Genomic DNA, 26,764 nt, shown 5'->3' on the forward strand with positions numbered 1-26,764 from the left:
TCACTTTTCAGCGATAGGAATTATTTAAGATGATTGAAAATTATAATAATTAATAATTAGATAAAAGGAGAATATAATATTTAATATAATAAATATTCTTTATCTAATAAAGAGAGTAGGACGATCACTTTAAAAAAATAATGGCTAACCTTCCTCTAAAATTCTTTTAGGCTATTTTATCATGGAACTCAAATTCAAAGCCGAAATATATACAGTTAATAATCTTATATAGGCCTGATATAATTTTATACTTTGAAATTTTTTTCCCATTTTATTACTTTGTACCCACTAGATAAAAATATTTATTTTCAAGTTCATACAATTATAATAGTAAAACTTTCATTTATTTTTTAATATAAATTTTATTTATATTATTTCACGAAATTAAATAAATTATATTGTTAATTTTTTAAAATTAATAATTTTACTTGTTATCTTAAATTACTATTATTTAAAATAAGGAAATAACCTATAATTTAAAACGATAAAAAAATAAAATTAATGTATCTTATTTATCTTTTCATTTATGGCAGATAAAAGGTTTTTTTTTAAATATAATTTATTTATTAATTTAATACTATATTCATATTTAATATAGATTAAAAAGTGAATTTTTCTATTGGTATAATTAGCTATAGTTAAAAATTTTGAATTTAAAATCCCTCAACTCTAAAAATAATTTCAATATCAATAAGTTAAAAAAAATAAAATTTATTAATTTTAATAATTTAAAATCGTGTTATTTTAATTTTTAGAGAAGCTATATAAGTTGATGCACGTTAAAAGGAGTGAAGAAAATACATTAATACAAGAAAAAATTTCGAATAGCATAGAAAAGCTTTGTTAGAAAAGCTTTCTTAAATTCTTTCAAACTCAATTATTATCTAATTAATATTAGAAGAATGAAAGCAGGATACATATTTACACTCATAAATTTTACAAAAAAGAATTATAGCACACTAAATTAAAGGTGAAACTAAAATCAACTCGCAATCATTATAAAAGGGCCAAATGCATCTCACCCTTTGTCTTAAAAATCATTCAAGGCTCACCTTTAGTTACATTACTTTTAATAACTTATTAAATGCAAATAGAGATCAAAGTCCCAAAACCGTAGGATTATCAAACCAATTGATGTGAATCCACCCGAAAAATACTTTCTGCCAAAGTAAAAGATATTGACTGTAGAATTATAGATTAACCACTACACATTGATCAAAGTAAGCACAAGAAACAATAAAACTCAAATTTGGGTCGAAGGAATGGCATGGTTGTTTTAGTACCAAAATCAAACTATTGGTATCACAAATTCTACTTAAATAAATTGCTTTAGAAACTCTGTAGCAACCAGTCTCCCTCGTGTGTTCACTGACATTTTTAATTCGCTTATCTCTTTATCAATATCCTGCAATTCAACAAGTGATTAAGGAAGATCGCAACTGAAAAATGCTTAGAGAAAGATATCTAAAGAAAAGAATAATTCATCTAAAAAACTCAACTTATTGAAGTAGAGCTTCCATTAATATGAACATATTCTAATAGAAATAAACATATGCCGGTCACATTTCCCCAACTTGGCCTATATTGGAGGGCTTTGAATACATTCAACAGTTCACCATGACCAAGTTCAGAGGTAGAGAATCCGTTCCCAAAGTATTACTATAAAAATCCAGAATTCCTAAAACCCAATGACATTTAGCTAAAGCTGAATAACTGGAAAATCATAATCATGTTTGCAAGTTGAAGAAACTAGTATAGAACCTTACATACCCAATGGAAGAAGGAAGCAATAATTTATAAGGACTAAGAAATAAGGGGTTAAATTTAACCAAGTGCACAAATAAATCATAAGCCATCTTTCTATCAGGAATCAAGTAAAAAAAGAAATAGTGACAATCCTTACTTCCATGAATTGCACAATGAAATCTATCAGTTTTTGTTTCTGCATCTCCTCACAATGGTAGTTTGTTATGAGAAAGCTAATGTCATAACCCTGCCATGTGAGTCACCAAGAAAATACAAGTATTAGTATGCTACAATATTATAAAGCTTCTTCACAAAACATAAGGCTATGCTTAAACTTGCAAGCGAAACACAAGGTTTTTTAGAGCAGGCAATAGAAGGCATCTTTCACAAGCATTGAACTATGCACCATAACATTATAACACCGTATCTGAACTTTTTTCCCCTCCATGGGGAGAGCTACAAACTATTACAATGAGAACAAAATTACCTTATCGTAGCCAATAATTGCAATTTCTCTACTGCCAAGGTAAAAACAAGGTCTACAGGATCAAACTCATGAAGCAATGAAAAGGTTGTTTAGGAAAGAGAAACAAAGGTATGACTATGCCACTCTGGCTCTGGAATACTTATGTCTCTCCTTTCTCTCTCCAGTGAAGTAATTAGAAAACTTACAGCTGGTTGCCACATCAGATTTCTCAGTCCAGATATGGTTTCAGTGAAAAATGAGATAACATTGAAGGTTAGTGATTTTTAAGTTACAAATTGAAATTTAATAGACAAGAAGAAATAATGTGAGCATTAGTGAACGAAAACATTAACCAAAACAAAAGCCATTCCTGCTCCTACAACTAGAATTCATGCCCCACAACAATATAACAACTCAGAAAATAAGTATACTAAGAGTAACTGATAATTACTTGCCTTTGTAAAGAAAAAAGTATATTCTCATTTCAGTTCATAGAGAGGAGACCATGCATACCTGTATTGGCTTTCGCCTTAACACTTGAAATGCTTCTGCTCTCATTGACAAAAATCTAAGAAATTTTTTAGCTAAAATGTTTTCCAGCTCATCTGCCTGTTTTACCTACACAATAGGAAAGGAATAATCATACAAGAAGAAAATCAGAGAAAATTCAAAATTAGATATATTTTTATGGCATCACCTCATATCAAATTCGATATATTTTTATGGCATCACCTCATATCAAATTCTGGTAGATATAGTAAAACATCTGAAATTTAGCAGAATTGAAATGGTGCAGTCTATTCTCAGATATTAATGTTTACCATCTGAGGTGGCACAAAAAAGTTTGCTTGAACAAACAGTGTATGAACTCAGTTCAGCACACAATATTCCTTTTAATAAGTAATGAAAATCACCACAGTACCAACAACTTCTCAAGTCCAACCAGATCAACAAAAGACTGTTGGGTTGCCAAAAACAAGGAGAAACCAGCTATTTGTGATATCAGAGAGAGACTTTTTTCTCCTTAAAACCCTATTAATTCTTCCAAACTAGGCAAAACCTAGCAAGATTAAAACAGGAGTTATCTACTATCTTGATTTTTGACACTATACAAATTTATACTACTGATTACAAAATTCCAATCTAAACCTAAATATTCCAACATTCAGCACCCACCAAAGTATTTTACCAAGAATATTAAGAAAGCACACAGGTCTACTGAATGCTGATATATTTATACACCATGAGCATGAAAATTGAAAAGCAATGAAATTATATCATTATTATATAAGCCTTTTTTCAATATCTAGCTCATTTAAGTAGGTGAAAGCATCATTAACATGTTTTACTTACCTTGAGGCTTATACGGAGCGAATTGATGGAAGTTTCTATTAAGCATTTTTCAGCCTCATTTCGACATATCAAAATCTGTAAAGCATTACATGCAATGAATTAGAACGTACATGTAAAATGCAAGATCTATATGTCAAGTTAAAAAGAAATGCCAACACAAAAAATGAAATTCAAAACACCCTCCATAGTGTTGTACCCAAAAAGCAAACCTCAAATAAAAGTAACAGTGGAAAGTACAGAATCTCATAAAAAAAACTAGCATTTAGGTCATGCTAGGAAACTTCAGCAATTTGTGTATACCAACAGATGTCCAAATTATGCTCAATCTCCTAAACTTCTCTCCACAAGGAGAAGAAAATTCCCCTTAGCCTTCATTCAAAGTGTGAAATTTTGTGATTGTGTCTAAGCTTCTTTCTTTGCAAGAATATTTAATTTTCCCACATTTCCAAGCATTGAAACACAAAAGGTTATTTACGTGGCAGGCTATAAGAGGGGTGATCTGTATGGACAAGTGTAACAGAAAAACAGAAACAGATTGAACATTTGCAAAATTTAGAAACATTAAACAGAAATAAACACATATGCAGAGACAGACATAAAATATGCCTATATTTGAGTTCAGCAATATAATTCTTACAGGATTTAGGAGAAGTTCTGGGCTTGTCCTGCCAAAAAAATAACAAATAAAAAATAAACATCACAAACTCCTTGAAGCAGCATATCCTAAAAACCAGAAGCAAACCTAATAGAAGGCTAAAAAAGAGATTACCAGCCTGGAATAGACAAGATACTATGACAAAATCCTAATGTACAGTTTTCAAAGAAAACGTGTGAAATGATTCACTGGTCCCTAACATTTATGAAATACTAACAATTATTACTACCATAGCACATTCTCCACAATTTTCCATCCATACCCACTACCCATTATCCACCTCCTTCTCTTTCCAGAATAACAAAGGAGGAATTAAAAATTACACAGCAGTCAGCAAAGGGAAAAAAAAACCAAAACAGAAAAAGACGTACTTGAGTTCAACCTCTGGTTTATTATGCCTTTCAACTTCTTGGCAGGGAAAATTCTACAAGCAGCAGCAACACCGTCAAAAATCGGTAAAACCATTAATCTGGCCATTCTAGGTTTAACCAAATGCCAAAAAATTGACACATACCTGCAAGCACATAGCTGCCTCGAGAGTGTTCCTTATGCATGTCAAATACAACCTCAAAGTGCTTGCCTTAAAAAGATCATTCACAAATTCATATTCCACAACAACAGCGTAATTTGTTAACAGCAATTTCCAGATTTAGGAAAAGAGATAGTTGAAGAGTATGATCCAGAAGAAGAAATGTTCGTTCCGTGAAACTGATAAAAGGGGAGTAATTGACAAAATTAGATTGCGGGTTTGGTCTTACCATTCAAGTATGTGTAGGGATTCGAAATCCGAAGAAACTCCAACGCTTTTCTGGTTTTCGTTTGATGCTGTAGGATTTGTGTCACTGGGTTTACAACTGAGGGAATTTGATTGATTTTGAAGAAAGAGCTTGTTGGGTTCGCTTGGAAGAAACGTGAAAATCTGACAGCACTAAAATTCAATTAGAACCCCTGCTTATTGGAAGTTGAATTTAATATATACTTTTTATTTTTTATTTAAATTGCTTCGGACGCTTTAATTTAACTTCAATTTAATTAAAAAATAAAGTAAAATAAAACATAAAAAACTTACGCCCTTCAAATTACGAAATTAAATTTTTTTAAGCGCTTCAAATAAAATAAATTTTTAATTTTTTTAAACGCTTCAAATAAAATAAAAATTTTAATAATTTAAAATTGCGAAATTAAATTCTTAATTTTTTTTTATTTTGCCGTTTGCTTCTCTTCGTTTTGTCTTTTTTGTTTTGTAATATTTTTGGTTTGGAGAACCACCACTGTCCTTAATTCTCCCTTGTGGAATTAAAAAGTTTAGTTAATCTTTTAAATTTTAAACTAAATTAAATCTTATTGGACATTTATAGATTAATTTAAATAAAAAGCTAAAAAAATATTTTAAATGGTTCTTTTTAACAATTAGAGATGAAATTAATCATTTAATTAAGTCTAAAAAAAAATAAATTTCAAAATTTTCTGGTGAGATCGAATACACTTAAATTAATTTTTTTCATCAAAATAAATTCAAAACTTTTTATTTAAGATCAAATTAAGTTCATATTACAGAGGCTATATGTTTGTTAACCACAATAAATATACTATTATATGAATTTTAATAAAGTTTAGAGAAATGAACTTTCTTTTGCCATGTAATCATACGTTATTTAAGTTCAGTTTGTTAAAATTCATTTAAAAATTTATTTTAAAAAATTAATCACATAAAATAATAAAAAAAAGTTAAATGTATAATTTCTATAACCTTTATATAAAAAATCATTTATACTCTGATTTTTTTATTAATTTTTAATATTTAACTTGTATAAAAATATAAATAATCATTTTAATTAGACGTAAACTTTTGTTTAGAGTTATATATATTTTAAATTTTTTAACATAAAATAATTTTATTGTTTTGAATTGTAAAAATATTCTGCTTCTTTGTCTAAATATTTCGTTATGCAATATTAGACGTAGTGCGAATAAGGCTATTCATCTGTTAACAAGACAGTTTATTCGTTTTGATCGTTTTAAACTCTGAATTGATATGTCTGAGTGTCTGTTTGAACATTATAGTTCAAGATAATAATATTTATTTTTTGACTTCAATAAAAAAAATTAAATTATTTTATAAAATTTAATGATTAAATAATTATATATTTTTATTTTTTAAAAAAATGAGAATTGAAAATTGGAGGATTAGAATTTGAAATCTTTTAAATTTATTCAAATATATTTATCACCGGATTATATTTATAAGTGCAAATAATTATGTATTTTTATAAAAATTAAAAATTAAAAACTAACCACATAAATATTAATATGCAAGTTAATAGGTGAGTGAGTGTCAATTGAATTCAATTGCAATAAATAAAATTATATTGCCAAAACCGTTTGATACCATATTATTATCCTTAAAGAGCCAATTAAATATTTTAATATAATTCCAATTAAATTTCAAAACATAGTAAATGACAAGTAAATGTTTCCTTTGTAGTATGCCTAATTTTTTTAATCAAACTAAAAAATTATAACAAACTAATAATAATCATATAAAATTAAATTCATTTTATTATTTTAGTTCAATTTTATTTTCATTCATAATTAAATTAGAATCATACATAAATTATTAAAAACGAGATTAAAAAAATATATCATTTTTTTGATACAATTTGACACATGAATTTTAACTCGAGACAGACGATTTCAATATCATTGCGTTAAAACCTATGCGTTGGGCCTCGTGGATTTTGATGATGAATACCTAATAGCATAGGCTCCAGCACTCACAAGCTTGAGATCTTTTGGACGGTGGAAGCATATGTTAAAAACTCAGGATCGCGTTCAAGCAGAGCCATTCTTTCTTCATCTAATGTGATCCATGCTTCAATCCCTTTACCATCTATTGCCTCAGCAAACACAGTGAGGTTTCTAAACGCAGGACCAGCTTTGCCTAAAATACCAACCCACACAGGATTTCCCCACCCAAAATTAACCCTTCTCACTCCAAGGTGACACCAGCTTGTGAATGCAAATATATCTGGATTTTCCGATGCAAATAATCCTTGTAGTTGGTCGCAGTACTCCGACATCGTTTCAAATCCACCATCACCTTGTAGGCTTTGCATGTAATCACTGTTATATTGAGCAATGGCCTCGTCAAGCAAGCTAGCCAATTCATGTAATTCTCTGTTTTGCTGAGATGTATCAGCAAGTGCTGTTGCCCACCAAAATACATCTCCAAGTGAAACATTAGACATGGTTGGCTTTGTTCTTGTTCGAAGGTTCACTGCTTCCACTAAAATGGAAGGTTTTGGCGATCCAGAAATTGCCAGTGATATTGCCATGCAACACTTCCAAATGAAGCAAGACAGTGCTTCAACTCGTGTTGGTTTGAACTCTCTTTCTCCTTTGGCTTTAACTCTAAGAGAAGCTATTGCTTTAGCATTAAACACAAATCTCCTAGTAATATAGTTAGCTTCAGTGAACCATAATCTCTCCATTAGCGACAAATGCTCTTCTGGAAATGGGTTTTTTGGTGGGAAGAAAATCGATGATTCAGTGCAATTAGGCTTTACAACCTCGCTGAGAGTTCCACGGGAGATAGCAGCCCATGAATGGATCAAAGCACAACCACTTGGTGCGTCAGTGAGCTTGTGAGATAAAGCCGAGCTTATGGCTATTCCACCACAAGAAAAAACGTTCACTTGAAAAGCTACCTGTGGTACACCCATGTCCTCCTTGGTGAAAGGCTGACATGGAAGGAACCGGTTCAAGAATTCGATTTCTGGGTTTTTGAGAAAATCAGATAGTCTTCCATTTACATGGGCTACAAAGAAAGGAACACCTTCATTAAAACGATCAATATAGTGGTTATCAACTAACCTTCCAGAGTAAGGATAGTAGAGATTGAGAACCTCTGACAAAGATCGCTTAAGTTTCATTATTTTCAGGGTTATATTCTTGGGGTTGGCATCAACGGCGGGGTAGAAAAAGATAAGTGGAGAATAAGTTGTAGGAGTGAGCTGACTGAAGAATGAGAGCTTGTAGGGTTCTAGATGATGAACAGTTGATGATGATGGCTTTATGATTTCTTTTGAAACGACAGCCACTTCCATAACGTTTAGGAAGTTTTAGTATGGGAAAAAAAGAGAGCGATTTGTTGCATTTTCGAAGCTGAAGAGAGGTTTTGTTATATAAGAGTGAGAAAGGAGAGTCGCCCATTCTGGAGTAGTTGGGAAGTATTGGTTAGCAGGCAGAAGCTATGGTAAATCAATGGCTGTATAAATACAGTATGGTCTCATGGTTATATAATGTAATAAGACAGGCCTATAATAAATTATTAAGATTTCGTTGCCTATGATTGTGTGCCAGTGTGTGTGGAGAACTATTTCATAGTTGTATGTATATCTTTCATCATTATACTCTGCATTTTACTAACTTATTAGTGATTGGATTTCATTCTATCGCTAACAACCTACCCCAAAAATATTTTACTCAAAAATATTTTCTATATTTTAACGTTTGAAATATTTAAAAAAATAAATTAATAAAAATTCTTTCTAATCAAATAAAAAATGACTCTTACATTTTAAAAGGAGTCACTTCTCTCCACTTTTAAAATTTTATTAACACTTCAACATATAATTTTGTTAATATATTTTTTTAAATTAAAATTAATCAATAAAAAATAAGTTATTGTTCTGTTTATTTATAAAAAATAACTTATATTTATAAAATATTTTCTATAAAAATATTTCTAATTTATATCATTTCTTAAGGGAGCGCAATAAAGTATTAATTTTATTTTTTTTTTTTGTTTTTTCAATTATTACGGTTAATTACTTGATTTTTTTAATGTTTTACCGTACCTGTAAAGTGCAGTAAATTATAAATTCATCATACCCTAAAAAATAATTTTTCCGCTTTAAAATTTTCTTTTTGTAAATTCTTATTGGGCAAAAAACCCAAAATATTGTTGGTATTAAGAAAATATGGTGTAAGATGAACAGAGCTCCAGTTGCTATATCAAAGAAAATTCTTGCATAGCGAAACTATTTTAAGCTTTTCTGCTGATTCATCCGATCAAATTAAATGCTTTGCATTGAAGCCCATGCGGGCTTTTTGCCAAATAAAGTTAAAAAACAAAAAAATATTTCCTAAATCTTGGTTTGTGGAAAAAATTTTCCCAAACCAGAGTAAATCAGGGCTTTACCGCATTTTATAAGTACGGTAGTCTTTACCGCACTTATAAAATGCGGTAGAGAGTAAAATTATTATTTTTTTTAAAAAAAATTTCTACCGCACTTTTAAAGTCCGGTAAAGGGTGAGTGATATAAAAATAATTTTTTTTAAAAAAATAAAATTCAACCGCACTTTTGAAATGCGGTAGAATTTTATTTAAATTTATTTTTAATAATTAAAATATTAGATTGAAATTTAATTTACGTATTACCGCGATAATACGTAAATCACTTTACACATTACCGCACTTTTTAAGTGCGGTAATGTGTAAAGTTTATTTAATTATATTTATTTATTTAATATATATTATATTAATTATTTAATATATATTATATTAATTATATTTTTTTATTTATAAAATTTATAGATAATTATAAAAATTATATTAATATTAATTATTTAATATAATTAAAATTTAATATAATAATAATCATATATAAATTTATTTTAATAATTAAAATTATATATATAATATTATAATTATATTTATTTAAATATTATTTAATATAATTAAAATTTAATATAATAATAATCATATATAAATTTATTTTAATAATTAAAATTATATATATAACATTATAATTATATTTATTTAAATATAATATCATAATTATATTTATTTTATAAATAATATCATATATTTTATTTATTCATAGAATTTATTATTTTTATTAAAATTATATTTATAAATAATATTTAAATATTTAAGAATAATAAAAATTTTAAAAAATATATAAATAATTAAAATTATAGAAAAGGAGAATTTGATTTACGTATTACCGCACTTTTAAAGTGCGGTAATACGTAAATCACTTTACACATTACCGCACTTGTGAAGTGCGGTAATGTGTAAAGTTTATTTAATTATATTTATTTATTTAATATATATTATATTAATTATTTAATATATATTATATTAATTATATTTTTTTTATTAATCACTGACGGGGCAGAGACGAGTCTCGTTTCTGCCCTCTCTGCCAGTTCTACCGCACTTTAAAAGTGTGGTAAAAATTTTTTATTTAAAAAAAATAATAATTTTACTCTCTACCACATTTTATAAGTGCGGTAAAGACTACCGCACTTATAAAATGCGGTAAAGGCCTGATTTACCCTGATTTGAGAAAATTTTTTCCGCAAACTAGGATTTAGAAAATATTTTTTTCTTTTAACTTTATTTTACAAAAAGCCCAGAAATAGCAGTAAAGAGGCTTTCAAAAAGTTCTGGCCAAGGACTGAGGGAGTTCAAAAATGAAGTGATATTAATCGCTAAACTTCAGCACCGAAACCTTGTAAAGCTTCTTGGTTGTTGCATTCATGAAGATGAGAAGAAGTTAATTTATGAATACATGCCCAATAAAAGCTTAGACTTCTTTATTTTTGGTTTGAATCTGCACCCAATAACATTTAGGTTAATTTATTTCATTTATGAATCGTTCTGACACGTATGGGATATTGATAGATCAAATAAGGAGGAGATTACTAGATTGGCATAAGCGCATGCACATTATTGAAGGAATTGCTCGAGGACTTGTTTACCTTCACCAGGATTCTCGACTCAGAATAATTCACAGAGACCTAAAAGCCAGCAACATTTTACTTGACAGAGACATGAATCCAAAAATTTCTGATTTTGGGCTTGCAAGAATATTTGGGGGAGATCAAACTGAGGGCTTTTTGCCAAATAAAGTTAAAAAAAAAAATATTTCCTAAATTCTGGTTTGTGGAAAAAATTTTCCCAAACCAGGGTAAATCAGGGTTTTACCGTATTTTATAAGTACGGTAGTCTTTACCGCACTTATAAAATGCGGTAGAGAGTAAAATTATTATTTTTTTAAATAAAAAATTTCTACCGCACTTTTAATGTGCGGTAGAATTTTTAATAATTTTTTAAAAAAATCTACCGCACTTTTAAAGTGCGGTAAAGAGGTGAGTGATATAAAAATAATTTTTTTTTAAAAAATAAAATTCTACCGCACTTTTAAAGTGCGGTAGAATTTTATTTAAATTTATTTTTAATAATTAAAATATTAGGTTGGAATTTGATTTACGTATTACCGCACTTTAAAAGTGCGGTAATACGTAAATCACTTTACACATTACCGCACTTCAAAAAGTGCGGTAATGTGTAAAGTTTATTTAATTATATTTATTTATTTAATATATATTATATTAATTATTTAATATATATTATATTAATTATTTAATATATATTATATTAATTATATTTTTTTATTTATAAAATTTATAAATAATTATAAAAATTATATTAATATTAATTATTTAATATAATTAAAATTTAATATAATAGTAATCATATATAAATTTATTTTAATAATTAAAATTATATATATAATATTATAATTATATTTATTTAAATATTATTTAATATAATTAAAATTTAATATAATAATAATCATATATAAATTTATTTTAATAATTAAAATTATATATATAACATTATAATTATATTTATTTAAATATAATATCATAATTATATTTATTTTATAAATAATATCATATATTTTATTTATTCATAGAATTTATTATTTTTATTAAAATTATATTTATAAATAATATTTAAATATTTAAAAATAATAAAAATTTAAAAAAATATATAAATAATTAAAATTATAGAAAAGGAGAATTTGATTTACGTATTATCGCACTTTTAAAGTGCGGTAATACACTTTTAACGTACGGTAATACGTAAATCACTTTACACATTACCGTACGTTTGAAGTGCGGTAATGTGTAAAATTTATTTAATTATATTTATTTATTTAATATATATTATATTAATTATTTAATATATATTATATTAATTATATTTTTTTATTTATAAAATTTATAGATAATTATAAAAATTATATTAATATTAATTATTTAATATAATTAAAATTTAATATAATAATGATCATATATAAATTTATTTTAATAATTAAAATTATATATATAATATTATAATTATATTTATTTAAATATTATTTAATATAATTAAAATTTAATATAATAATAATCATATATAAATTTATTTTAATAATTAAAATTATATATATAACATTATATTATATTTATTTAAATATAATATCATAATTATATTTATTTTATAAATAATATCATATATTTTATTTATTCATAGAATTTATTATTTTTATTAAAATTATATTTATAAATAATATTTAAATATTTAAGAATAATAAAAATTTAAAAAAATATATAAATAATTAAAATTATGGGAAAGGAGAATTTGATTTACGTATTACCGCACTTTAAAAGTGTGGTAATACGTAAATCACTTTACACATTACCGCACTTGTGAAGTGCGGTAATGTGTAAAGTTTATTTAATTATATTTATTTATTTAATATATATTATATTAATTATTTAATATATATTATATTAATTATATTTTTTTATTAATTACTGACGGGACAGAGACGAGTCTCGTTTCTGCCCTCTCTGCCAGTTCTACCGCACTTTAAAAGTGCGGTAGAAATTTTTATTTAAAAAAAATAATAATTTTATTCTCTACCGCATTTTATAAGTGCGGTAAAGACTACCGCACTTATAAAATGCGGTAAATGCCTGATTTACCCTGGTTTGAGAAAATTTTTTCCGCAAACTAGAATTTAGGAAATTTTTTTTTTTAACTTTATTTTGTAAAAAGCCCCAAACATAGAAATAAAAAGGAACCAAATTTCCTTCAGATTTATGCCTCTATAATGGTAAAATTTCTGATTTTTGTTGTGTAGATATAGGATTGAGAATGCATAATCAGTTTGAATTAATGCAAGAAGAAGGGTATATGTCCAAATGAAGTGACTTTTACTATTCTTATCGAATATTGGGGCGCACTGTAGAGCTGGTTAAATTTATTGTGCTATGTAGTTTAATTTGATGAATGCAGGTGGTTGGAGACCTGGTAAACTTGTATACAACAATTTCACGAGAGGCCTTTGCAAGGCTGGTAAAATGTTGCATGCTGTTACGGTCTCAGTCAACGGATTGCATTATGAATCGCATTACGGAATGATGGATCGAAAAAAACTCATTGGGAACTTTTAACACTTTAATTTCATTGAAAGTCTTAATTAATCTGCTTATTTTATTGAATAAAAATGAATTCTTATATAGCGAAATTCATACTATTACACTACGTTTAATTAGAATAAAATTATAATACAAATAATTATTAAATAACAAACTCCTAAGGTTAAAGAATAATAATACAATAATAGGGCTTTTTATAAATTTAGGGGTGGAAAACTTTTTATTTGCGGATTTAGGATTAGGATAAAAATATTTGTGGATTTGGAGTTGGGGTGACAGGTGGCGGCCAAAAAGTTTGCTTGGCGCCTGTTTGATAGGCGCCAGAGCCTGGCGCCTGTTTGACAGGAGCCAAACCATTATTTTATTTTTTTATTTTTTTATTATTTTTAAATAGTCTGACGCCACTCACAATGGCACCATACCATTATTTTTCTAATTTTTTTTTTTCAAAAAACTGGCCTGACGCCACTCAAAGTGGCGACAGCTTTAATTTTTTTTTTTTAATTTTTTTAATTATTAAAATATTATAATTATATTAATTAATATATTATTTTTATATTATATTTTTATTATAATAATATTTTATAATATATTTTATTAATTTTAATATATTTTTATAATAATATTATAATTAAATAATATTAATTATAAATTTATTTATTTGATATTAAATATGTATAAAAATATTAAATTAAATAATTAATAAAAAAATAAATTAATAAATTAATATAAATATTTAAAATTATAAAAATTAAATTTATTTTTATTAAATTGATATTGTGCCGCTATACATAATCACAAAATAATATTAATTTTATGATAATGTATATAATTATATAATAATATTAATTTTATAATACTGAAATTATATAGAGTGACTAATATTTTTTGTTTAAATATTAATAATAAAATATATTAAATATTAATATATATTTATATTTTAATATTTAAATAAAATAAAATTATACAGATAATTAATTTATTATGTGATTAAATTTATTTATTTATTTATTTAGTTTTGATAAATTATAAATAATTTATCAAAAATAAATAGACTCTAATATTTTTAGTTTAAATATTAATAATAAAATATATTAAATATTAATATATATTTATATATTAATATTTAGATAAAATAAAATTATACAGATAATTAATTTATTATGTGATTAAATTTATTTATTTATTTATTTTTGATAAATTATAAATAATTTAATATTTTTATTTTATAATTATAAAATTAATATTATTATGTGATTATATACATTATCATAAAATTAATATTATTTTGTGATTATGTACAATGATACAATATCAGCTTAATAAAAATAAATTTAATTTTTATAATTTTAAATATTTATATTAATTTATTAATTTATTTTTTTATTAATTATTTAATTTAATATTTTTATACATATTTAATATCAAATAAATAAATAAATTTATAATTAATATTATTTAATTATAATATTATTATAAAAATATATTAAAATTAATAAAATATATTATAAAATATTATTATAATAAAAATATAATATAAAAATAATATATTAATTAATATAATTATAATATTTTAATAATTAAAAAAATTTTAAAAAAAAGTTAAAGGCTGACGCCACTTATGGTCTGACGCCATTGTGAGTGGCGTTAGACTATTTAAAAATAAAAAATAAAAAAATAAAATAATGGTCTGGCGCCACTTAAAGTGGCGCCAGGCTCTGGCGTCAAACAGGCGCCAAGTAAATTTTTTGGCTGCCACCTGGCACCCCAACCTCAAATCCGCAAATATTTTTATTCTAACCCTAAATTCACAAATAAAAAGTTTTCCACCCCTAAATTTACAAAAAGCCCACAATAATAACTGAATAAGATAAGAAACTAGCAGACAAATATACAAATATAATTTGTTTATTATGAATTTGGTCTATCTGTTATCCCATGCTTTGTCTCCCTTCTTTCCAATGCACAAGAGATGGTTTCTCCCAGACAAGGCTTTATATGAAATTTTACTGCATTGTTGTTTTGCTTGTTACTTGAGCATCCTTCAGGAGATTCAAAGAAATGCTGGCTCATATTTATGTACTACTCATTATAGTGCTAAGTCTAACTGGTTGCTTTGCTAAAGGAAGCCGAATGAAGCCCAAAAGCTGTTAAATGATGCAAAGAGAGGTAAATTTCCTGATGCATTGACAGGGAAGATTCTGATGCAAGCATCCTATCTAGATACTACACTACAAATTGCACCATAAGTTTTCTGGAATTCTTGTCAAAGAAGTTCAGAAAAGTGCTCTTGAAGTGGCAGTTGCTGGGATTCCTAAGACATTTGAATTGATAACGCTGTGAGTTTTTATCAATAATACTCTAATTTCCATGTTTCACAGTCTTATGCAGGTTTCATATTAGTCTCTTACAAAATATGTGGATTTTACATATGGAACCATTGCATTATTCGAATATGGGATTAATATAATTTCTAAAACTTGTGAATTCTCATAAATTCACTCAACTTTTATGAGAACAAGCAATTTTCAAAGTTTTCAATTGATAAGTTGAAAAGACAATAGATTCTGTGTTATAACTTTGTGAAATTCAAAATTAAAGCTGCTTCTTTGTCCCTGTGACATTCAAAACTAAAGTTGCTTAATTTGTGTCCTTTCTTTCTCTATTGGAGACATTAGGCATATATAGCTGGTCTCCCCATCAGATTTCTAAGTCAGAATCTGGCTTTAGTATTTTAATTTAGACAAAATCAAAGTTTAGTGAGTTGTTCTTTACAAACAGAATTTTACTTAAACATTCTGAGATAATGCAAAAATTTTAGTCACATCAATTAGAATTTCTTGTCTGGCAGTGCAAGTATAATTCAGTGGACTAAGGCTGCAAGTCTTCCAAAGAATGCTTTCAACTTTTGGTAGTTTTCTTGATCATCTGTAGGTTTTCCAATCAATGAATATAGCTATAGTTATTGTGAATTAACTAAGATCTCATTAGCCAATTCATTGGCCAACTTAGTAGAGTGATCATCTTGTCCACCAGCAAAGCTATAGGCCTGAAATGCTAACCGAAAAACTCTCCAAAGCAATCTACCACTGTCTTTCATTTTCCCTTCTGTGGCTCCAGTTTTTCCATTCCCGTTTGTTTTTGCTTCTCTCCTTTCCTAAAAGAGAAGCCAACACTTACTCCATCAGAATCAAGTAATCAAAATTCATGAGCCAGTTGCTTCAAAGGTGAGCAGTGTTTGATTTAAATCGAAATAATCGATCAAACTGAATCAATTCAGAAATTCAGTTTGGTTTTATATTTTTTTGTTCGGTTTGATTTTAATTTTCAAAAAATTCAATTATTTTAGTTCGGTTTTTATGAGAAAAAAATTTAACAAAACCGAACTGATTAGTTAGCAATACTATATTGTTTCAATAATATAGGAAGATCATACTCCAAGCAAGATTAAAATATTTCAATTAAATTTTAAAACACTAAAAATGAGATTTAAAAAAGGCGCCTAACTGACCAAACTAAATCAGACTGGTTAAATTCATATTGATTTCTCCTCTAATTCGATTCAATTTTTATAAATACTTAAATTTAAAATTTTGATTTATTTGATTTGAGTCGATTTTAAACTTAACCTACATGATACAAGCCTCTAGCTTTAACTACTTGTTATGTAAAATTTTGGTTGAACTTACCTTCAGTGCTAGTTCCATACAGCCAGAGGAAAGATCTATCACTGATTCTTTTACCCTTGTAAACATAAGGAAGTCAAACTCAATATTATGGCTCTTAAATTTTTTGGATTCCTCATCCTTATTTCGTTCAAATGCATCCACCTGTACTTTGATCTTGATGATCGAGACAAAGAAGCAGTTATGAATATATTGCTGTGAGGAGGTGCTCGTTTAAATTCATACCTATGTTTACCTTTCTGATATAGCACTCGACCTTATCCAAAAGCTTTGACAATGGAGGCACTATCTCCCAATTCTTCAAGGTAGCAACTATAGTTTCTAATTTTGAGTACAGTGCAGCTGCTGCCCTTAATGTTTCCAACTTCTGTGTGGGAAAATCTTCAAACTTTGCTAGCACCTGCAACTTAGAGACTTGATGATTGATCTTCTTGATTGAGAAATGAAATTATTAATATTAACAACTATGATAGTGCTGGAGAACTGACCTGAGATTCATCAGTTAGGACTCCAAGAATGGATTCAAAGTGGTTTCGGAACTTCAGTAGCTTTACCATGTCATTTGTTTGAAAAGAATTGATGGCTGCCTTCAACTCAAAGATCGATTTTGCATACTTCTGAATATCTTCTTGAATTTGTAGAAAGTATGTTGATCTAAACTACCAGGAAGGGAAAAAAATAGAAAATCATAATTTTCAGCTAAAAATTTTCATGTTTTATTGTTGCTAAGCAGAATGCTTCCTACAGTAACTGATATTGATAGAAGCAACCTTTTTGACAATTCTGCTAGCGTGGCAGACATTCCTTCCCTTCCACCACTAGAACCGCCAAGTTGTTTCGTTCTCACACTTGATGATTTAATAGTCAGATTAGATCCTTCCATCTTTTCCTTCAGTATCTGAAACAGGCTGGGCATCTGGGTGGATCTCTTCAATTTTGAAACGGCTTTTCTTTGAAGTAGAGATTTACCACCAATAGGGGGAGGTGGAGGGGGCCCAAAACCCTTTTTGACTGGCGTTGCAGTTGGTTTCGATCCTCTTGGAGGCATGACAGGTGGTGGGGGAGCACTTTTTGGGATGCCAGTTTCACCGGTTACATCTTCCGTGCCGTTGCTTTTCTGCAGGCGAGATTCAATTACGCCGGTGTTTACTGCTTTCACCTCTTCTTTGCTCTGTGGCAAGATGCTAGATTTCTGACAAACCTGAACTCCAGGAGGCGGAGGACGAGGCGGAGGACGAGGCGGAGAGTTGGAAATATCTGGAGACACTGCAGTACGAGCATAATTTTCGGCAGCAAGAGAAGTAGATTTGTTGCAGGGATGGGACTCTGTTGATTTGCCGGGTTGTTGGGTGTAATCCTCATTCAACTCTTCATCTTCCAGCTTATCAAACAGTTCTGCTGCTGCCTTAATCACAGAGTCAAGTGTTGCAAACACTACTATATCAACTTCAACAAAGTAAGAAATCAAAATGAGCTTCAATCAATAACAATAAATACATTGAATTAGTAAGATCTCAGAGACGAAAATGCACACCCAGTTGCTCTACATTTGTGCTGTTCATATTACTAAATTTATCCAAACCATATTTGGCCAAGCACTTGTGACTCATACTCCACGAGTCTCTGATAGATTTTAATGCCTTGAAGAAATATGCAACTTTCTGAAAAACAGCACATACCAATCGTATAAGCTAACAACGAACAATATAATCACTACTTTTTCAAATGTGACTCGATGATAAACCTTATGAATAGCAGTTCCTTTAATATCTGAAATTGGAATGTTTGGCAAGGCTTCTAGGCACAACCTATAGAGATCCTCCATTCCAGGCCTACGAAGGATTTGCTTCTCTTGCTTGGTAGCACACGATGATCAAGACCAGTGATCACCCTGCACACAAGGCTGCTCCAAGTCTCTATGAGTTTTGAAGATGATGGTTTCGTAGCCTGGCAGACTACAGCAAAGCGTACGAATTAAGAAAAGACTATGAATTAAGGTGCGAGTCAATTGGGACGCGCTGCACGTATCATGCTTGCTATATGCTTAATTAATTTCAGTCTCTTTGAAAAATCTCTAACCATGATGGATACAGGTGGTTGTTGACCACTGATTATAAAATGGGATGATTTGTGCTAATCACTTTGTCTTTAACAATTGATGATATTGATTAATCATCCATAGTCAATAATTCAATATGGTTGCCAAGTCATGGTTTGCAAAAGATGAGAATGCACTGTGTTATCAATTCAAGCGGTACCTTTTCTTTTTCTTTTTGATTAATTTACTGATACCAGTTGATTATAGTTTTTGTTTAGTAAGAAATGTGTTCTCTGCTGAGAAGTGGTCGTTTGTCTGCAAATTATACCAGTTTTTAATTTAGAAACATAACTTAATTTTTATTTTTTATATTTCAGAATAATTTTTCAAATAAACATGAATAAATATATCATTTAATTTTAAATTTTGAAATAAGTTGATTGATAATTATTTTTAAATATATGTTAATTTAATTTTTTAAGTATGTCCCATGGCGAATTTTATGAAGAAGTATCTTTAGTATATGGTGTTTAAGGATAGAATATACATACATTAATTTTGACATTAAATAAGTTATTTTACCCATAAAAAGGATAATGCCAAAAAATAAAGATAATATCCATGGACCATGACGGATCCGGTGTGACCCGATAACCCAAAAAAACTATTAAAGAAAAAAACCCACCGGCAAGCATCGCTCGCACTCTCATCAGTCTGAGGACGAGGTGACTACCGAGAACCAAATAAAAAAAAAGATTAAAATCCCATTACTGTGACATTCTCGCACTGTGATTACTTACTGATTACAAAATAAACGAAGAAAAGCTTCACACCATAAAATATTTACCGATCTCCACATCTACTTTCCTCTGAACAATGAGAAGGTACGATTCTTTTTCTCGGAAAATCTCTCTTTCCACTGGAAACAAACGGAGGTTCAACTTTTTTTATTTTGTTTTCTTTTTAAATTTTCTTCTGGTAACTTTCTTTGGTTGATTTGACGAGAGTTTTGGTTGTGCATCTGCTGAAAGGCTAGGGCACCACAGGCAGCATGGGAAGCAAGGAGCGGGAGGAGTGAAGGGAATGCTGGCCAAACTATCGATTGCTGTTATTGTTCTCTTGATCTGCACGCTCTCCTTGCTGTTTTCGACTACGATTAGTGGAAGTAGCGGATCAAGTGGTCCGTCAGAGGTTAGTTGGAGCTAAATGTTATAAATGATTTGAGATTTACTTTAGAATTGCGGTTCGGTTTGTTTCTGATAAAACGTCCTTGCGATTTATGGAGAATCTGATGTGGTGCTTGTTGGTTATGGAAAATTACTGTAATTGCTGCTGTTCTGGATTTCCTCATCTCTTTGTCGTGTCAGATCAATTTCTGAAGGGATCTTGGTTGCCTCCGAGGTTTGGTTTTTTGTAGGCTAATTATGAAAAGGAAGATTGAGGAAATGTTTAGGCAAAAATTTAGTGTAGGAAAATAGATTTGTCCCGTTTGCTTTTCCAAATTAGGTTACTAAGTGAATATGGCACGTGAGTTGTTACTCATCCATCTTGGGAAAGGTAATTTGTTTAAATGTTATTCTGTATGGATTATGCATATAGAAATTTCCTCTCCCATGCATCTTCCGTTGCCTTATCCTATTGTGTACTTGTTTACCAGATCCATACTTGTGGAATCTAAATGTTTCTCTATCACTTCCGTTCTCTTTGTTTAAGCAGATCAATGTTGAAGAACTTTGGGAAAGTGCTAATTCAGATGGCTGGAGGCCATCATCTGCTCCAAGATCTGATTGGTCACGTATGTAATCTCTGTTTCTGAAGTATGAAGATAGACTTTATAATAAATAAACTAAAGAGCTATAGCATTTCGGAAACTTGTGATTGCATAATTTATTTAATTCTCTCTTCATTTGGCAGCTCCTCCAAAAGAGAGCAATGGGTATCTACGTGTTCGTTGTAATGGTGGTTTGAATCAGCAACGGAGTGCAGTTTGTAACCCATTCTTAAAATCTCTATATATCAGTTCTATTTTTCCCCACATGCTGTACGACTGTTTGGCAGGGACACTTAAGAAGCCGAATAAATTCAATAAATCTAATCAATGAGTCTTGTTGTGTGATTATAACCATGCTAGTTTATAAGATGAGCTCAATTTGTCCAATACATTCATTAGGATGGTGATGCCGGTTCAATGGGTTTACTTGAAATTAATTGGAAATATTATCTTGGATGTTACAGATTTGTAATGCGGTTCTTGCTGCTAGAATCATGAATGCTACGCTTGTGCTGCCTGACTTGGATGCTAATTCTTTCTGGCATGATGACAGGTAACCGTTTATAGTTAATTTCTGTGGTATTTCTCTGTTAGTATAAGTGATATAACATTTCTTTTCCTCCTGAATATGTTAAATAAGATCATTAATTGAAGAATTTTTATAAGATCTGGTAGATAATAATAGTGTATTTGGACAGTTGTTCTTATGCAAATTCAATGGCACTTATACTGAATACTTAGATACTTTTTCTGCATGATGACAGAACTAGATAAGGTAGCATTTGAAGGATGGTATCTTCTTTTTTGCATTTTCTTACAGCATTGTAATAATTAGAATATGATTGAGATCCTGAAAATATGAAAAACGATTGTTTAGGATTGTTAGTCAAGTTTAGTGACTGTAACTTCTTTGCCATGTTTTTTGTATGACAGAATTATTCACATTCTTAAAAAGCCTGAGCATGACCCGAAGCATTATTATGTTTATTGGCAAGTTTGGAACATTAAATTGCTACAACGGAACCTTCCCATATTTTTTGCCTTTCTTTTGTTTGAAAACAAATTCTAGCAAAAATTGTTTACACCACTATGATCATCCAGTGGTGCTCGTTAAATTGTATTGTACCAGGACTTATGTCTGTCTTCTTGTGATGTGGATTAGAAACAAGCCTGATATTCTTCTTTTGGCACTTTCTTCCCATTTAATGATGTTGATGTTTTGGGTTTTTTTTTTTTTTGTGGTTTCTTAGAACTTGGAAATTCTTTTCACTGATAATCCTTGTATAATTCAAAGCAGTTTGTCTCTATAGTTTCTCATGTCTCCTAATAGGACACAGCTTTTGGTACAATGCCATTTTCATTCAAATCCTTGGCAAGATTTGAGTAGATTCATCTCTGTTGAGTCTACTTTATAAACTGTTTTGTTTGGCATTGAAGCTGGTTCATGATTTTGGCATAATATTCCATAGCATAATGGAATTGAAGCATATTTTCTTTGCTACAGTGGCTTCCATGGAATTTATGATGTTGAGCATTTTATCCGCTCACTGAGATATGATGTACGTATTGTTGAAAGCATACCAGAAATTCGTAAAAATGGGAAAATGAAGAAGATAAAGGCTTTTCAGGTATTGAATTTATAAATAATTTCATATTATCACCTCCTAATCAAACATATCAGAAATTATAATCTTATTAAGTGATTCTTGAAGTGCTAATTTCCTTATCCATTTTTTTTATTAAAAAAATTCCCTCCTGCCTCAGTTGCGGCCCCCTAGAGATGCTCCTATTGATTGGTATACAACTGTTGCACTGGAGAAGATGAAGCAACATGGAGCAATTTATCTGACTCCCTTTTCACATCGTTTGGCTGAAGAAATTGACAATCCTGAGTACCAGCGACTGAGGTGCAGGGTTAACTACCATGCCCTAAGATTTAAGCCGCATATTATGAAGCTAAGTGAGTCAATAGTTGATAAATTGCGTGCACAAGGTCACTTCATGGCGATACACCTTCGTTTTGAGAAGGACATGCTGGCATTTGCTGGGTACATTCTCAATTAATCTTCAGTTTTTTTTTTTTTTTTAAATTTCATGTGCATTAGCAAGTAAAAATTGACCTAGAACTATGTCTCATTATCCAATTATTTAACCATGCTTTTTGAGGTTTGCTTCAGGATAAAATTCTCAAGAATGCATTGAAGCATTAAAAATGGTTCTTTCTTTCTTTTCTTTTTTTTCAACCAAGGGTGGGAGAGTAAGGTTAAGAAATTGATGTGAATTCCTGCACCTCCACACCAGAGGTGACTCATCTAAGGAAGTTTTTTGAGGGTGTCGAATTGAGATGTCCTGATGATACAACGTAATATCCTAATATTTCTGCAGTCGCTTCTTCAATGGATTCTTGTTGCAATTCATATATCTGGACTTAGAGGTATTGGATCAATATGATGCAGATGATGAACCATTTTCTTGAAATTTCACAGTTATTAAACCAAATAAAAGAGACCTTTAGTCCTCCCTGCTAGTTATGATTATTTCACATATCTTGGGTATTTGAGTTCATAAAGTATTGGGAGCTAAGTTAATTTCTTCTGATTAAATTACTGTCACCTTTTTCTTATATTTTCTCCATATTTGAGCTGCCTTACCATTCTTTCTGGTGTTCTTGCATTCAAGGATTTATCGATTTCATGTCATGTGTCTTGTGCATGGGTTGAAAGAACTTTTTCTATGTTCGGGCTTATGATATTTGCTTGGCCTTACTTTTGGTGAATCATCTTCAATTTATGCACGTGTTTCATTAAAATTTTTTGTTCTTATCAATGAACATTTTACCGTCTCAATTCAAGGATTATTCATTAACAGCCTATTATGAGATAGGAATTCATATACCTAGTATGGAGATGTTTCAATTATTGTGGAAAAATTAATGTCATTCTGATTGATTGTGCTTCAATGTTTGCAGATGTTTTGACATATTTAACCCTGCAGAGCAAAAAATATTGAAGAAGTATCGCAAGGAAAACTTTGCTGAGAAAAGACTTGTTTATAGTGAAAGGCGGGCCATTGGAAAATGCCCCTTGACCCCAGAAGAGGTAATCTCCTTCTGTATGAATGTGTGTTAGGATTTCGGGTCATGGATCTAGTTGTGAGGCGATTTGGTGGAATAGCGGAGTTAATGGCTGATGGTGAAGAAATCTTTTTCTTTTTTCAATCTATGATGACAATAGCACAAGTTCATAAGAGAGAACTTGAAAATTTCTCACTCAACAACTTTTGGCAAAATAATGATGTCTCCTTTATTATTTCAGCTAAACTTAAATACAAAGGTAAGAGATTGCCTCATCCTATAAACAAGGAAAATTATTAACATGATCTCCTACAACTAAGGAAAGTGAAAGAACACAAAGTAAAACACTTAGTCAGCACCATTAACACATAGGAGGCAGCACTACTAACAAATAGGAGATCATGGGTGGTAACAGCATTTGCCAGCGGCTATTTTTTATCGACTGCATTAGTGACTTGTTTGGCATGCATTCCCTTCTTCCTTCCATGAGTAAATCTCTTGCAGATATGGAGAGGTCTGCTAACAATGTGTTTTGTGTGTATGCATGTGCGAGCTTTTTAGCGACTTCACCAGTGAGCTCATCAAGATTATTAATATTATAATACGCTTAAGTTGATATCTGTCTACCACTTTATATAATTTCTCTCTCCCTCCCACACACTCTCTCTCTCTCTCTCTCTCTCTCTCTCTCACACACACACACACACGCACACTCTCTCTCTCTCTCACACTCACACACTCACAAAGCACACTGGATTATTATTTTGAAGGAGTTAAAGCATACCTACGACATTGTTTCTTATTGCAGGTTGGTCTTATCTTACGTGCAATGGGGTTTGACAACTCCTCCAGAATATATCTAGCAGCTGGTGAACTTTTTGGTGGAGAAAGATTTATGAAACCTTTTAGAGCCCTGTTCCCTCGACTTGAAAATCACAGTTCTGTGGATCCAACTGAGGAGCTAGCCACAAACACACGTGGATTGTTAGGATCGGCTGTGGATTATATGGTCTGTCTCCTTGCTGACATTTTTATGCCTACATATGACGGACCGAGCAATTTTGCTAACAATCTCCTAGGTCACCGCCTCTATTATGGCTTCCGGACTACTATTAGACCTGACAGGAAAGGTCTTGCCCCAATTTTTATTGATCGAGAGAATGGACGCACAGCAGGTTTTGAAGAAGCTGTTAGGCATGTCATGCTGAAAACAAACTTTGGCGGTCCTCACAAGCGAGTCTCACCTGAATCATTTTATACAAATTCTTGGCCTGAATGTTTCTGCCAAATAGATGCTCAGAATCCTGCTGATAAATGCCCACCGGAGAATGTCATGCAAATTTTAGATAGCAAGTTAGAGAGTGAGGTGAACAGTGAATCAGAATCCTTGAAAAAATCAAATTCAACAGAATCTGAAAGATAAATGCATGAGCTTTTAGTAGTTTGTTCTGTCTCCTCGGGAATGAAAGGCTATATATGCCAAATTGGAGGAAGGGGTCCTTGCAACTATCTTCAGCCTCTCAGGTGGATTTTGAATCTCATAATTGTATAATCTGTGATGTTGAAGTGTCAGACATAACTTCAAAGTGTTCACAGTGATTCTTTAGAGTGCATTATAGTTTCATATCTAGCATTGTGGGTGGCATTAAAGATGATATAGGTTCAGATAAGAAAGTGAAGAGTAAGAGTCGAAAAACTTGCTAGACTAGAGTAGCTAGTATGCCATTGAAAGGACTAAATTATCCAGAAAGTCAGATTCATGACAGATGTTCAGGATATTCGAAGGAAGAATTGGCAGTTTGAACTTAGGAGCTGATATTTTGGTGTTTGGCAGACTGCAAGATAATTTCTCATGGAGCATAATATTATTAGAAAGAATACTGAATACTGATAGTGCAATTCACAGGGAATTCAAATTTTTATGCTACTTATTTCAATAGTTTGAAATGTCATCTCCTTTTAGCTTTTAGTTGGATTGTTAAGGTTCTCATTTTGATCTTATTGACATCATTCGAAACGATTCATTTAAATGAATTCTTACACAAATATACATAGTTTTACTTTTTTTAGTGAATTCTTTCATTACAAACAAGATGATTAACAAAAAAAGAAATCAATTGAATTAGATTCTTAAAAAAAAATTTTATTTCAAACAAGGGATTAAAACAAGTGTTGATGCATGAAAATTCTATTTGATGCTGCAGGTACATGCTATTCATGAGTTTCGGTATGCATTAATACATCATAGACAGAGGGTATTTTTATTTTTTGGCCAAAGGTACTGTCCACAAATCAGATCAGATGATTTTTCTGCCTGTATTAAATTTGTTCCTCTCTGATTGACATTGTACTTCTGAGTGTCATTGGAAGACATCTAATTTAACAGCGTCAGCGTCCTTGTGGTTCGAAAGAAAAATATTGTACAACTAATCTTATGCTGTAAAAGATACAATGTTTTTGAGGCTTGGAAAAACTGATTTGTGTTCATTTTCATTGGTGTATTCATGCTTGATGAATGAGAATTGCCTGAACCAGTTGAGGAATGTCAATATAGGTGCATTTCGATGTGAATCAGGTTAGCTGAAACACCTACTGTTTCTGGAAATTTGGTACCACCTTCAATTTCATTCTACTTTTCTTCTCCAAAAGTGAGAAGCTTCGAAGAATCGCAAATTCATGCTTCCGTCACTG

The 26,764-nt window shown here is 29.9% G+C and overlaps 4 protein-coding genes across 7 annotated transcripts; 1 reads left to right on the forward strand and 3 right to left on the reverse strand.

Annotated features, from left to right (window-relative positions):
• Positions 1–1,097: 1,097 nt before the first annotated feature.
• LOC110610606 (actin-related protein 2/3 complex subunit 4) lies at positions 1,098–5,177 on the reverse strand. The gene is made up of 8 exons (XM_021750606.2): positions 4,979–5,177; positions 4,735–4,800; positions 4,592–4,644; positions 4,203–4,230; positions 3,566–3,640; positions 2,726–2,830; positions 1,904–1,993; positions 1,098–1,405 (listed from the first exon to the last, which is right to left on the reverse strand). The coding sequence occupies exons 1-8, from the start codon at positions 4,979–4,981 to the stop codon at positions 1,316–1,318; spliced, it is 510 nt and encodes a 169-aa protein (XP_021606298.1). The 5' UTR covers positions 4,982–5,177; the 3' UTR covers positions 1,098–1,315.
• Positions 5,178–6,945: 1,768 nt separating this feature from the next.
• On the reverse strand, positions 6,946–8,344 carry LOC110612417 (stemmadenine O-acetyltransferase). The gene has a single exon (XM_021753199.2). The coding sequence runs from the start codon at positions 8,324–8,326 to the stop codon at positions 6,995–6,997; it is 1,332 nt and encodes a 443-aa protein (XP_021608891.1). The 5' UTR covers positions 8,327–8,344; the 3' UTR covers positions 6,946–6,994.
• A 7,965-nt stretch (positions 8,345–16,309) lies between these two features.
• On the reverse strand, positions 16,310–19,207 carry LOC110611031 (uncharacterized protein At4g04980). Of its 2 annotated transcripts, none has more exons than XM_021751131.2 (7): positions 18,936–19,207; positions 18,726–18,852; positions 17,962–18,628; positions 17,680–17,845; positions 17,427–17,591; positions 17,195–17,347; positions 16,310–16,662 (listed from the first exon to the last, which is right to left on the reverse strand). In XM_021751131.2, exons 1-7 carry the CDS (start codon positions 19,014–19,016, stop codon positions 16,468–16,470), a joined length of 1,554 nt encoding a protein of 517 aa, XP_021606823.1. In that variant the 5' UTR covers positions 19,017–19,207; the 3' UTR covers positions 16,310–16,467. The 2 variants fall into 2 exon arrangements, with proteins under 2 accessions (XP_021606823.1, XP_021606822.1); XM_021751130.2 differs by having other exon boundaries at positions 17,962–18,637.
• Positions 19,208–19,928: 721 nt separating this feature from the next.
• Positions 19,929–26,622, forward strand: LOC110610385 (O-fucosyltransferase 1). 3 transcript variants are annotated; one of them, XR_002487211.2, is made up of 10 exons: positions 19,929–20,164; positions 20,261–20,420; positions 20,946–21,024; positions 21,144–21,214; positions 21,465–21,553; positions 22,505–22,628; positions 22,765–23,048; positions 23,969–24,098; positions 24,882–25,597; positions 26,278–26,622. XR_002487211.2 is itself a non-coding variant. In XM_021750290.2 (9 exons), exons 1-9 carry the CDS (start codon positions 20,106–20,108, stop codon positions 25,494–25,496), a joined length of 1,611 nt encoding a protein of 536 aa, XP_021605982.1. In that variant the 5' UTR covers positions 19,929–20,105; the 3' UTR covers positions 25,497–26,142. The 3 variants fall into 3 exon arrangements, 2 of the variants coding, with proteins under 2 accessions (XP_021605982.1, XP_021605983.1); XM_021750290.2 differs by lacking the exon at positions 26,278–26,622 and having other exon boundaries at positions 24,882–26,142; XM_021750291.2 differs by lacking the exon at positions 26,278–26,622 and having other exon boundaries at positions 19,930–20,113; positions 24,882–26,142.
• The last annotated feature ends 142 nt before the right edge of the window (positions 26,623–26,764 follow it).

The sequence above is a fragment of the Manihot esculenta genome, chromosome 3 (assembly GCF_001659605.2).
Source record: "Manihot esculenta cultivar AM560-2 chromosome 3, M.esculenta_v8, whole genome shotgun sequence".
Lineage (NCBI taxonomy): Eukaryota > Viridiplantae > Streptophyta > Magnoliopsida > Malpighiales > Euphorbiaceae > Manihot > Manihot esculenta.

Excerpts from the sequence above, each read along its gene's own strand:
- LOC110610606 (XM_021750606.2), bottom strand. Across the intron at positions 3,641-4,202 it reads CAGAACTTCTCCTAAATCCT|ATTTTGATATGTCGAAATGA; the intron begins GTAAGAATTATA and ends AATGCTTTACAG. Across the intron at positions 1,406-1,903 it reads TCATTGTGCAATTCATGGAA|GATATTGATAAAGAGATAAG; the intron begins GTAAGGATTGTC and ends GTTGAATTGCAG.
- LOC110610385 (XM_021750290.2), top strand. The coding sequence starts at position 20,106 with ATGAGAAGGTACGATTCTTTTTCTCGGAAAATCTCTCTTTCCACTGGA. Across the intron at positions 21,554-22,504 it reads TCTTTCTGGCATGATGACAG|TGGCTTCCATGGAATTTATG; the intron begins GTAACCGTTTAT and ends TCTTTGCTACAG. Across the intron at positions 22,629-22,764 it reads AGAAGATAAAGGCTTTTCAG|TTGCGGCCCCCTAGAGATGC; the intron begins GTATTGAATTTA and ends CTCCTGCCTCAG.
- LOC110611031 (XM_021751130.2), bottom strand. The coding sequence starts at position 19,016 with ATGGAGGATCTCTATAGGTTGTGCCTAGAAGCCTTGCCAAACATTCCA. Across the intron at positions 18,853-18,935 it reads AAGGAACTGCTATTCATAAG|AAAGTTGCATATTTCTTCAA; the intron begins GTTTATCATCGA and ends GCTGTTTTTCAG. Across the intron at positions 16,663-17,194 it reads GTATGGAACTAGCACTGAAG|GAAAGGAGAGAAGCAAAAAC; the intron begins GTAAGTTCAACC and ends CTTCTCTTTTAG.
- LOC110612417 (XM_021753199.2), bottom strand. The coding sequence starts at position 8,326 with ATGGAAGTGGCTGTCGTTTCAAAAGAAATCATAAAGCCATCATCATCA.